Genomic DNA, 11,637 nt, shown 5'->3' on the forward strand with positions numbered 1-11,637 from the left:
TTTCAGGCTGATACCAGGGCCGTACCGTCGACGTTCCCACTTAGCCAGCCGGCCAAGGAAAATCACAATAGCTCTTGTGAATATCGCGTCATTCTCCGCCGCCTCTTTGCTGCTCTGAATCTTCTTGATACGTTTGTAACTAATGGTTGGTAAAACAATGTGGAAATCGATATGCTGCACATAGGCTCTTTTCTGTGGGTCTAGAAATGCTTGATTGAATCGGGCGAGACCCTCGGCGGTGCTCGGCACCTGTACCCGTACCGACGGCCCGAAGTCATCAATGACAAAAGTATCGAATCCGGCATCCGTATCCATGATTGAAAGTATATGTTTTTGTATGGACGATAAAAGAAGCAACTACCTAAATAGTTCAGGCGTCGTGTATTTGTTGCTCTCGCAATAGTGGGGAGTTGCGTGATCTCTACAATCGTACCACCCCCCGGCGCACACAAAACCGTTTCGGATAAACAATACAACGAAATGCGAATTACGACTCCCTAATCTTGACTTTTGTATCCATATCTGAAGTTATTTGTACTATTTTAAGGTGTCTAAACCATATCAGGAAATGAAGCAAATCCTTGATGCTAGTTGACAGGTGCCATTAAAGCGGGCCCTTCCATCATCACATTACTTCTTCCCGTGTCTAAGATTCCCTTCGGGCAGCTTTATTCTTGCCACAGATGCACACTAGGAAGAACAGCGGGATGGTAGACCTGAGTTATTAGTTCTCAACTCTGATTAATCTTTAACAAAAGTCAGTCGAGTGACTTGACCAGAGTCCATAGAGATCGACAACTTGGCGTTTCCGGACATTGGCCGGTTCAAGGTCGGCGAAAAGAAGATTACCAAATACCTCCTCCATCTCCGTATGAGTGTTATCAGTAAATGAAATGAATCCAAATCGTTCTTCTTGTATACAGCTCCACGACTGACCCGAGAGTTTCCCATCTACCGGCTTGTCAAATGCCGGTAGTGGTGCATATTGAGAAGACCAGTTCGAGCTTCCCACCGATCGGGCAACCGGCCCGGAACTGTCCGGTGTATGGACCGGTATTTCCATGCGGGAGTCCGAGCATTATCTGCCGATCGCAGGATTCCGAGCTAAAGACGAGAGAACCATTATTGCTATCGTGGCTTTCTCGGTTAAACGGCATGCATGCACAAATCGCGCTACGAGCCAGCACTGGCACATTACAAAGAGGCTAGTTGGAATATCGAAATCGGCACACCGCCAGCTAAGGGCGATCCCCCACGATTGACTACGCCTCCACAAGCCCCCCTCTCTGGAGTAACAGTGGCATGTACTGTGAGGAGACGATCTGAGATGTTCGCTCATGAGAGCGACGCGCTCAAGCCGAAGCCGGCATGGACCTGCGATCCTGCTGTACCGGTCTTTGCCGGATTCTGGACATTATAAGTGAAGATGTTGAGCAGGATTAGTCAAACTTATCTGTAGCAATTGAATTCCAATGCTCTGTCCTCCCAAAGACATTGATGTTTCGTCTAAAATGTGGTTGTCGACAAAGAGTCTCGTTGTGGTAGGCTTGCTCAGCGCGTTGGGCCAGAAGCAGCAGGCCGCTGCAGTTGAGTTATCGAGCTTCACGAAGGACTTGTTCACCGAGTCCATGGACTTCCTGGATAAGATCTACGACCCTGCAGCCGGTTATCTGTATTTCTTCTACTACCCACTGGCGGCAGGAAAGCACGAAACACGATCGTCAGTCTGGTACGCAACTGGCCTCCTGCAGCGCAACATCGGCGATGATGTGGAGCAGGCTACCAAGATCATCAAAAACGTAATCGGAGATCAGAAGAAGATTCCTGAAGAACAATGGTGAGTCTCCTTTTGTATCAAGGGTCTCGAAATAGAATTCGACTTACACCAGAGGTTTATTCAGGTATGGAGACTACACTGTTTACCCCGAGGAGCCAACTGTTGGCACAGCGGCGTATCCTAAAAGCGTAAGTATCTTTTTATTCACGTATCTACGAAATTTCGATTGTGATGCTGACCACTTCCCGAAGATCTATAATACGTGGGACCCCAATTGGCGAGGTTTCATTGGCACAACTCTCATCGTTATTTATGAAGAGTTTAGGCATCTTCTTTCAAGCGAAGTTCAAAACCTCATTCTTGAGAGCATGTACAACAACACCATCGGAGACAGCTACCGTGTTGGTGGAGTTGATAACGACAACCTATACCCTTCTTACAGTAACCCAGCCATCATGCGCGCCATCGCTACCGGATGGACAGGCCGTACTCTCAACGACTCAAATATGACAGCTGCCGGCGAACTGTATGCCCAAGAGATCTTAGACTTGTTTGACCGAAACAACACACTCTCTGAATTTAACAGCCCAACGTACGCAGGCGTCAGCATCTATTCGCTTACCCTGTGGGCCAAGTACATGCCTTCTGACTCGTCACTGATGGGCCAGAACGGTGCTCGCATGATCAAGGCTATTTGGGAATTCATCGGTTCAATGTACAACGCCAACCTCCGCAACGTCGCCGGACCATGGGATAGGACTTACGGTTTTGACATGAACCAATATGTCGCCATAATCAACATCTACATCTGGTCTCTCGTCGGTAAAGACAAGGCACCTGGCATCTCACAAACCTGGAGCATGGCGCATGCAGACGACTTTGAATACGCGCCGCTCATCTCTGTCTTGGCGCCTTTCCATGATGCTCTCGTACCATCAGAAGTTGTGGAAAAGCTTAGCAATTTCCCTGGTGAGCACATGTATGAGACTGCTGCTTTCTCACCCCCTCACGATTCCGTTCCCCGGAATATCACAACCTGGCTGTCGGCCGACCTCACTATTGGAGCCGAATCTTATGACGAGGATACACTGGGTGGTCCTCGCGAAGATTCTTCTCAATGGTCTACTGCGGTGGTGCAGTGGGCTAGGAAGGACGGCAGCGTGGGGTACGCAATTCTTCATGGCACTGAACACGCTTTGGATGTAGATGTTAGTCCTGGGCATCTCAGTTTGTCTTACCCCCGCGGCAATTCTACCAGCATTTTCACATTTCTTGTGAGCTCCAATCCCCTTGACGGTAAGAGAGACATCTCTGGGTTCGACGATGTTGAAGGGATACAAGTCAGTGTCGGTGGCTCAGTGAATCCACAACCGGAAATCGGATTCTGCGGCCTTGTTGGTGGTACCTGCTCAATCATTCAGTGAGTTCAATCAATCTTTGAGACCTTTTCGGAACTTCGTATTGACATCAGGCAGCGGCTTTGAATTCTGGAACATTACGTTTGCGATGCCCGGTAACTCGAGTACAATTCCGTCCATTAAACTTGACATCAAAAGTACCATTGGCTGAGATTGAGGAGAGTTCAAATGGGGTTGGTCACGTACGTTGGGCTGAAGTACATCTACGACAGTGAGACGAAATGTGGTTTCTGATTGTTGATGGTAGCAAGCTATTTGAGAACTATTTCTAATTCGTCATTGATATTGCTGCTCTGGATTATTCTAAGATGAGTGAAACCTCCACCAAAGAAACTTCTTATCTAGTTCCGGATTCATTAAAACCCCACTGTAACCTGACTTGCAACTCGCAAAGACTGTGAAGTGAAACTCAATATTACCACCTCCGGTTTACTGCGCAAGTCATCAATATCATAATTAGAGCCGCGTATTACTCTTTTTTGTCCTGTAGTATGTATGTAATCAATGCGAAGCTTTCGGCGGGTCCCGATGTTTAACTTTCAGCTAACTCCCAAAGAGGCCATTAATTAAGCCAGTCGAGCATCTGTTTCCTACCGCCAAGCTGCTTTACCGCCCGGCGGTCGTACATCATTATTCATAGCTCCCACCCTCAGGCTCTTGGGGGCGGGACTCCACCATCAAAGTGGAAGGTCAATGTTCGGCTCGCAACCCACGTGTTCTTCATGATGTCCAATCCCCAATCTCCTATCACAAGCGCCCCGATTACCCCGCGATGAGCGGCAGAACTCCGTTACGATTCAGGATTCGACGCCGACATGCTTACCTTTAATCGGCCGACATCCCCGAGGCGATGTCACATTGACCCCGTCTGGGAGCCGGTGAGGGCAACCCTTAGCTGCCACGGGACTCAATGACAGGTTGGTGGCTTGGTGGGCGCCCCCCCCCCCGGTTCCGAGATTTACTGCGAACTGCCGGGCCTATCAGGTTGCATCATGACGCCATGGGGTCACTATCAAAGTCACGATGATCACTTCCAACTCTAGGCCTCACCTACAGCTGTCATCCGCGCAGGCCGTGGCCGCTGCTGGCCCCTCGACGAATCCTCCAAGAGTTTTGACAACTCAATATCAGCTGCACAAACGGAGACCGGTGCGGGCCGAGGTGCTATAGTGGGCTAGACAATCTGCAGGACAAATTGGGCAAACTTGCTTCAGCCGTCCCAGCTTCCTCTTCGAAGACCGACGTTCCTGGTCTTGCACTCGTCTGACTGGTCAATGGCACTGGATGGCAGGCGTCAAGAAGCCATGCACCGGCCGACATGGGGCTCGGGCCAAGCTTTCGAGTCGCACTGCTACACCGTTGGTGGACACCAGTGGTTGATGCTGGTCCTGGCCCTGCGACGCATTGCAAACTGAGAGAGGGACTGAAGCAAACAACGACAGCCAAGGCTTGGCTCAGCAACCCTCCCGGCGCGTGAGGCGCGCCCATCTCGATCATGAACTGGTGCAAAGCTCCGCATAGTTACGGGAGATGGAGTTGAGGGCATATAAAGTAGCTTCTGTTCCCCGGCATCCAATATCACGAGGGATCTTCAGAGCTCCAGACTCCAAGCCCGACAAGTCCCTCCTGCTTCTCAAAGCAACCCAGGTCCAGCAGCTGCCATCGTCTCCGAACCGTCGCAATGAAGGCCAGCCTCCTCTTCCTCGCGGCCTCCACGGCCCTCGCCGCCCCTTTCGAGAGCGTTCCCGTCGCTCGCAGCGAAATTGGTTCCTTTCCCATTGCCGAGCTTGAGGCTTATTACAATGCCGCTTACTCCGTCAAGCCCGAAGAGACCGCCGCTCTTAGCCCCGCGATTTCCAAGCGCCAGTACAACGGCGACACCTTCAACCAGCTCACCGACGGCACGGCTTGTCGCAAGGTCACTTTGATCTGGGCTCGTGGCACCACCCAGTCCGGCAACGTTGGTGAGGCCGGCTCCGAGGGACCCGTCTTCTTCAACGCCCTTGCCGGTCTCGTTGGAACCTCTAACTTGGCTGTCCAGGGTGTCGACTACCCCGCTAGCATTCTCGGCTTCCTCGCTGGCGGTGATGCAGCTGGCAGCACCACCATGGCCAACTTGGTTGCTCGCGTAAGTTTCAGACCCTTCATGTAGGGTATTTCTCCAGGCTAACAGGCTCTCCTCAGGCTGTTACCCAGTGCCCCAGCACCAAGATCGTCATGTCTGGCTACAGCCAGGGTGGCCAGCTCGTCCACAACGCTGCGTCCAAGCTCACCGCGGCCCAGACCGCCCGTGTCTCTGCCGGTATGTCTACAGAATTCATCATCCAAACATTTCAGAGATCCGCTTGCTGACAGCTTGTACTATGTAGTTCTTATCTTCGGCGACCCGTTCGATGGCCAGGCTGTTGGCAGCATCCCTGCCTCCAAGGTCAAGGTTATTTGCCACGACGGCGACAACATCTGCGACGGCGGTATCATCATCACTGCCGACCACAGGAACTACGAGCAAGATGCCCCGGCTGCGGCTGCATTTGTTGCTGGCCTGGTTGCGTAAGGCATTGTAATGATAACATGTCCAAAATGAGACTTTGGGAGGGTTAAGGGAATTGCTATTTCTTAGTTCAGGATTCCTGAGGCTACACCCTACCTAAGTTACTCTCAATGTTAATGACAACATAATACCAACGAGTGTGTCACGCAAAGAGCAAGACGGAATCGGACACTCGTCTTACAACAATGTCGAAGATGAGTGGTCGTGTTTTTAAGGTGCTAGCAGACTTTCTGCTGCGACCTCCATCTGATCAATTACCTTCCTTACTCGGTCTTCGGCAACATGGATATCCTACCACAATGAACCATCCCCAGGATCCCACTTTTGGTTGCGCGAGTAATGGTTGATGAAGCAAGTGAAGGTATGCGAGGTCAACCCAATAGGCGTTTGCTGCCTACATTCAAGCCGCTTGTTTCCTGCCCATTTTGAGACCAACGCATGTGGTTTCTTGCTTCAGAATAGGTGATGTAACTTACCTGCTCCAGATTAATAGTCAAATCCGTTACTTCTGATAGTAGTAACTTCACTTCTCTGTTCTCTTCTTGAGTTTGATGATATTAGTGGGTATGATAGACGTACGACGAACATTCCCTCAAGTACTTGAGATGGAATATCGGACTTTGAAGGTCAGTCGTTGTCGCGGCCGGGTTCCGTCTTCATCGGCCATAACGGCTTTCTCGACTGCATGCTTAGATGCAAAAGAAAGGGAGGAGTACCCTTAGCTCAAATTTGATTCTATTCTTGGAGCATACGTGTCTGTTGATATCACTGGAACTTTCTTGATAAGGACGATTGCGGCGCGGTTGGGTGCATGCACCTCTCTGTTCCCTCGGCGACGTTGATCACTTGTGCGGCGTGCCTGCTCGTCCGCCCACCAGCCTCGTGATACAAAGACCACCGCTATCTTCATACTATGAGGCACTGCAGCGCGGAAAGCCGCAGCACGCATCTTATCTCCTGAATGTTTCGAATAGATTATGGGCATATAGATGATCCTCGGAAAACAGAACTATTTGAGAATAGTCTCGGAGGTGTTTGTTCGAGAGCTGAGCAGACACGGCAGGCCACAGGACAAAGTTGGGTGGGTGCGGACATGCAGGAGAACTTGTCTGGCCTTCGATGGGAATATTCAGGACTCCTATGATGCCATCGAACCCAAGAGATAACCAACTTAGGCAACTTTTGTCCATGTTTCTCCGTATGAACCCCTGGACCAACATGCAGCTCTACGCCGCAGCCTGCCAAGATACCGACCGCCTGACTATCAGCTTGCTTTTCCGCCTTGAGCCTGTAAACTTGATCACCAAGTACTCTTTATGTTCCACAGAAGCATCTTGCTACCCGTAATGTTTGTCACACACTGCGCAGGCCCAGCCACGGTGACGGAGCGGCCAAGCCTACTCCGCCCAACCAACAGCTTTGTCTGCTCCAACATGCATATGCAACTCAAAATCATCCAAGCAACATCACCTTCAAGGCTTGAGGGAAATTACTCTGTTTTCCAGCAACGGAATACAGATACCCCTGCAGAAATTACTTCTGGAATTAGAAGAGTCTCCTATTTTGCTTCGGTGGCACGCCTCTCAACTCCCTCCTGGAGCTGCCAAAAGACATCCCCCGCTTCTCTTTCTTTCTTACCGGCCATCATTAGTTGGCTATAGGATTTTTATTCCAACGTCACTGTTGCCTTTATTTATCGAGATGCGCCTGGTACTCTCCCCGGTGGTTAATCTGTTATGGATAACATGCGTAACGAGCCAAATGCGCCGCCTTTACTGGTCGACTGACTCTGAATTTGAGAGTAATGCGCGTTCATTTGGGCCGGACGGGCCATGGCCAGCGATAGGACTATCTGGCACGCCAGGGGCGACTGATGTCGAAAGCATCGCCCACTTCCTCTGGCCGACAGGTGGAACCGACAGCATGATGATTTCCATGAAGGATGGCGGAACTTATAATAGCAGCGCATCTGCAAGCAACGTGGTATCAAACTCCAGCACAGTGGCAGAGAAGGACGATTGGCCTCTTGGACTTGAAAAGAACGCTCTTAGCAAGGTATATCGCCATACCATGAACCTACTTTCACGCACGCGCGACACAAATAATAGCTTCTGGGCCGATTTGACTTTCAAAATTTGGGTTCCCGACTTGTTACCGACGGCATACTCTAATATCTCGACCGAAGCCACACTCGTCGGAACGCTTGGCTTGGGCGACGACAGTCTACCATATGACTCCACCTCTGGTGACGTCTACAGTGTTACCGACTCACTCAAGGCGGAACAATTCATCGGCAATGGTTCTTGGTTCATGCATATGGGTAGTATCTCATTCGGCCAGCCACCATCATTAGTAATGGGAGGTTATGAGGAAAACCGTATCCTAGGAGACGTAGCGACGTTTCTACTAGACTACACCCTTCCTCGAGTATTCCTTACCGATGTAGTTCTCGATTTCGAAGCAGGAGCGTCGCCATATAACACGACCATTGGGAGCATATGGCGAAGTGCTAGTATCACCAACTCCGCTCGAAGTATGGTCAGACGGTTCAGCGGTCCCGCTGAGTCTATTATGGTACACCTGAACGCGGCTGCCCCATATTTGTATCTGCCTCCGGAGATCTGCGAGGCGGCTGCCGCTCATTTGCCCGTCCGCTGGGTGTCGGAAATCGGCCTGTACGTCTGGAATTACCAGGCCGATCCGATTGGAACAGCCAGCTTTGTCAACTCTCCGGCTTACATGGCTTTCGTGTTTTCGGACGAAAAGTCGCGGAATGTGGCCATCAAGATTCCCTTCAGATTACTGAATCTCACTATAGACCGCTTGCCCTCACGTGAGAGCTATGTGAACTGGGGAGTTGATTATTACTGGCCCTGCAAGCCGTGGACCGAATCAAACCTTGATGCTTCGTCGTCATTGAGCCGATATACATTAGGCCGATCTTTTCTTCAAGGCGCCTTTACGGGGTTCAATTACGATCGGGGGGTGTTCTACATGGCTCAAGCACCGGGTCCCGGCATGGCAGAACAACACATCGTCAAGGATGACACCTGGAACTTGCCGTCAAGATCCGCAAACACTTTTGCTGATACCTGGCGGGAATATTGGACGGAGCTTGAAGTAGCAGCCGGAGGGACTGGCGGTACTGGAGGGACACCAGGCACGACACCCGAGGCCACCGGTGACAATTCCACTCCCACAAGCGGCTTAGGAACGGGCGTAGTAGCAGGTATCGCGGTCGCGGCGGGATGCGGCTTGGTTGCGTTAGTGGCCTTGCTATGGTTCTTCTGCTGGCGGGCTCGGAGAAAGAGGAATACCGGCGACGAAGACATATTCGGCAATGGTGGTGGGAATGGGGTTGGCGCTCATGATGCGGATATCTTTACCGGAGGCAAGGCAGAAATGGACGGAAAGGGGGTACCGATTTCAGAACTAGAGCATCATGACCGGAAGTCCGAATTGGGCGGGCAACAGCTTCAAGAGTTACCATCGCCCTTCAATTCGCCGATGAACAGCAGTCCCGGTTTCGAAAACATGGTCTTTGAGTTGCCTGATGGCAACTGGGGTTCTCATGAGAAAGGAGAGAAGACAAAGATGGGAGACAAGGGGGGCGAAAACAAGATACCGAAATAAACTAGAGCAGATCGATATCTCAGGGTGCAGGGGAAAAAAAAGACCAACTTTTATTTATCATTTCCTTTTAGAATGCCCTCTTCTTTTTGATACCTAATTGAAAACAACTGTCTTGGTCTTGTTGAGGAACACACGACCCTCGGCAGTCCACTTGACTGCGGCAGCCAGAACCTGGCTTTCAATGTTGGATCCCTCCTCAACCAGATCCTTGGGGCTCATGCAGTGGTCGACTCTAGCGATACGCTGCTCAATGATCGGGCCCTCGTCCAGGTCAGCCGTGACAAAGTGAGCCGTCGCGCCGATGATCTTGACACCGCGCTCGTAGGCCTGGTGGTAGGGCTTTGCGCCCTTGAAAGACGGCAGGAAGGAGTGGTGGATGTTGATGATTTTGCCGGACATGGCCTCGCACAGCTTGGGTGACAGGACCTGCATGTAGCGGGCCAGAACGATGAGCTCAATGTCGTTCTCCTTGACCAGGCGCAGGATAGCCTCCTCCTGCTCAGCCTTGGTGTCCTTGTTGACAGGCAAGTGGTGGAAGTCGATGCCGTAGTTGCCGGCCAGGCCCTGGTACTCGTTGTGGTTGGAGACGATGAGGGGGATGTCAATGGGCAGCTGGCCCGACTTGGCGCGGAAGAGGAGGTCGTTGAGGCAGTGTCCGATCTTAGAGACCATGATCAGGGTGCGCAGCTTCCGGGCGACGGGCCGGATGCGGTACCAGTCCAGCTGGAGATCGGCGGCGAGGGCGTCGAACGGGCCCTTGAGGTGCTCCGTCGACTCGGACTCGGTCGGCCCAAAGTGCACACGCATGAAAAACTTTTCCGATACGGGGTCGGAGAACTGCTGGAGGTCCAGGATGTTGAGCTTCTCGGCCGCAAACACCCCCGTCACGGCGTGGACGATGCCGGACTTGTCCGGGCACGAGAGCGTCAGGATGTGGTCGTGAGAGGCGGGAGCCATGTTGAATGTCTGATTTATGTGTTGGTTGATTGGGTTGAAAGAGGGCGTTTGGTCGAACTTGAAGGGATGTTGACTCTTTCGCACTCAGAAATTCTCATTAGTAGCCTTTGGTTTTCCCACTCCTGAAAGCGATGAGTCAAAGACTAAAAACAGCCGCGGGGCACCAGCTCCGTCTCCAGGGCCCCTCCGACCTCGGGGATGTCTCGGAGACCCGCAGCTAGCTCGATTCATTTCAAATGAGATGTTTTCAGTCATCAGTCGCAAGGGTTTCGGGGGAAGGATAATTGAGAATGAAATAATGTGATGAGCCTCAACAAGGTTGAATGAGGAAGTAAGAGAAGGATGAGAGTGAAGGGTGAGAAGAGGTGGGATGAGCAGTAGATGAGACGCTCAACTGCACGTCTCATTCGACTTCAACATGCGCTTGTGCCTGCGCAGGCATGCCACTCACATGCCCCTCACCAGCGTTGCACTTCATAGAGTCCCTCTGAGGAATCCCCCTCTTAACCTCTCATTCAGACTGCCAACATTAACCACCATCTTTCATATCAAAAGTTTGACTTTGCAATGAACCAGCTGCCGCGACAAGGATTCTCTGCCGTTGCGCCAGTACCAAAGACACAGTACTTAGTGTCATCATGGGAGCCATTCTCCGAAAGATGCTAACAAGCCCCCATCAGACGGCCGTGCTTGTCTATGACCTTGTGAGCTCATGCAGACCAAAAAAAAACACTTCATCTGTGGAATTGATGATACAAAATGTCTTATGACTATTCCAAAGTAAGGAAACTCCAGCTGTAATGTGTATATCTCGCAGGATAAACGCGGGTACTACGTTTATTCTTCACTTGCCTCAGTAAATTAGAAGCGACTGCGGGTGGACCACTGAACCTACCGCTAGCTCTTGCGAGATTCGACCCGTGCGTATTCATGAGGCCTCAGCCTGGCTCAAAACGATCCCTAATACATTCCTGAGCGGATATCAAAAAATTGATTCTTGAAAGTTCTCATAGTCGGGTGTTCATAGATCCGTACTTTACGATGTTCGGTGATTGGAGAGGTACTAGCCGCTGGCAACATACTTGAATATTCAAGTTGGGTATCTCTCGTCGGATGGATTAGAAATAATCTCGACCAACATTAATTATGTAGACTGCTCACCTTACCCGCGGTTCCTCGGCATCTTTGATCTCCTAGAGCTAGATCAACAATTTTGAGCATCAATGATGGTGCTCTCAGACGCAGTCTATCGTTATGGCTTTGTTTCGGGGCATTCCAGCCTCGGCTCAGACACTGGCGAT

At 51.1% G+C, this 11,637-nt stretch overlaps 3 protein-coding genes across 3 annotated transcripts; 2 read left to right on the forward strand and 1 right to left on the reverse strand.

Annotated features, from left to right (window-relative positions):
* Positions 1 to 1,511: 1,511 nt before the first annotated feature.
* N0V96_007550 (uncharacterized protein) lies at positions 1,512 to 3,346 on the forward strand (the record flags this gene model as incomplete). The annotated part of the gene is made up of 4 exons (XM_065758066.1): positions 1,512 to 1,837; positions 1,902 to 1,965; positions 2,029 to 3,197; positions 3,253 to 3,346. The coding sequence occupies 4 exons, from the start codon at positions 1,512 to 1,514 to the stop codon at positions 3,344 to 3,346; spliced, it is 1,653 nt and encodes a 550-aa protein (XP_065613208.1).
* Positions 3,347 to 4,876: 1,530 nt separating this feature from the next.
* N0V96_007551 (uncharacterized protein) lies at positions 4,877 to 5,749 on the forward strand (the record flags this gene model as incomplete). The annotated part of the gene is made up of 3 exons (XM_053194442.2): positions 4,877 to 5,323; positions 5,380 to 5,497; positions 5,565 to 5,749. 3 exons carry the CDS (start codon positions 4,877 to 4,879, stop codon positions 5,747 to 5,749), a joined length of 750 nt encoding a protein of 249 aa, XP_053047938.2.
* Positions 5,750 to 9,472: 3,723 nt separating this feature from the next.
* Positions 9,473 to 10,336, reverse strand: N0V96_007552 (uncharacterized protein; the record flags this gene model as incomplete). Its single annotated transcript, XM_053194443.2, has 1 exon — positions 9,473 to 10,336. One exon carries the CDS (start codon positions 10,334 to 10,336, stop codon positions 9,473 to 9,475), a length of 864 nt encoding a protein of 287 aa, XP_053047939.1.
* Positions 10,337 to 11,637: the final 1,301 nt, after the last annotated feature.

This window comes from Colletotrichum fioriniae, assembly GCF_027942845.1.
Source record: "Colletotrichum fioriniae strain IMI 355084 chromosome Unknown scaffold_9, whole genome shotgun sequence".
NCBI lineage: Eukaryota > Fungi > Ascomycota > Sordariomycetes > Glomerellales > Glomerellaceae > Colletotrichum > Colletotrichum fioriniae.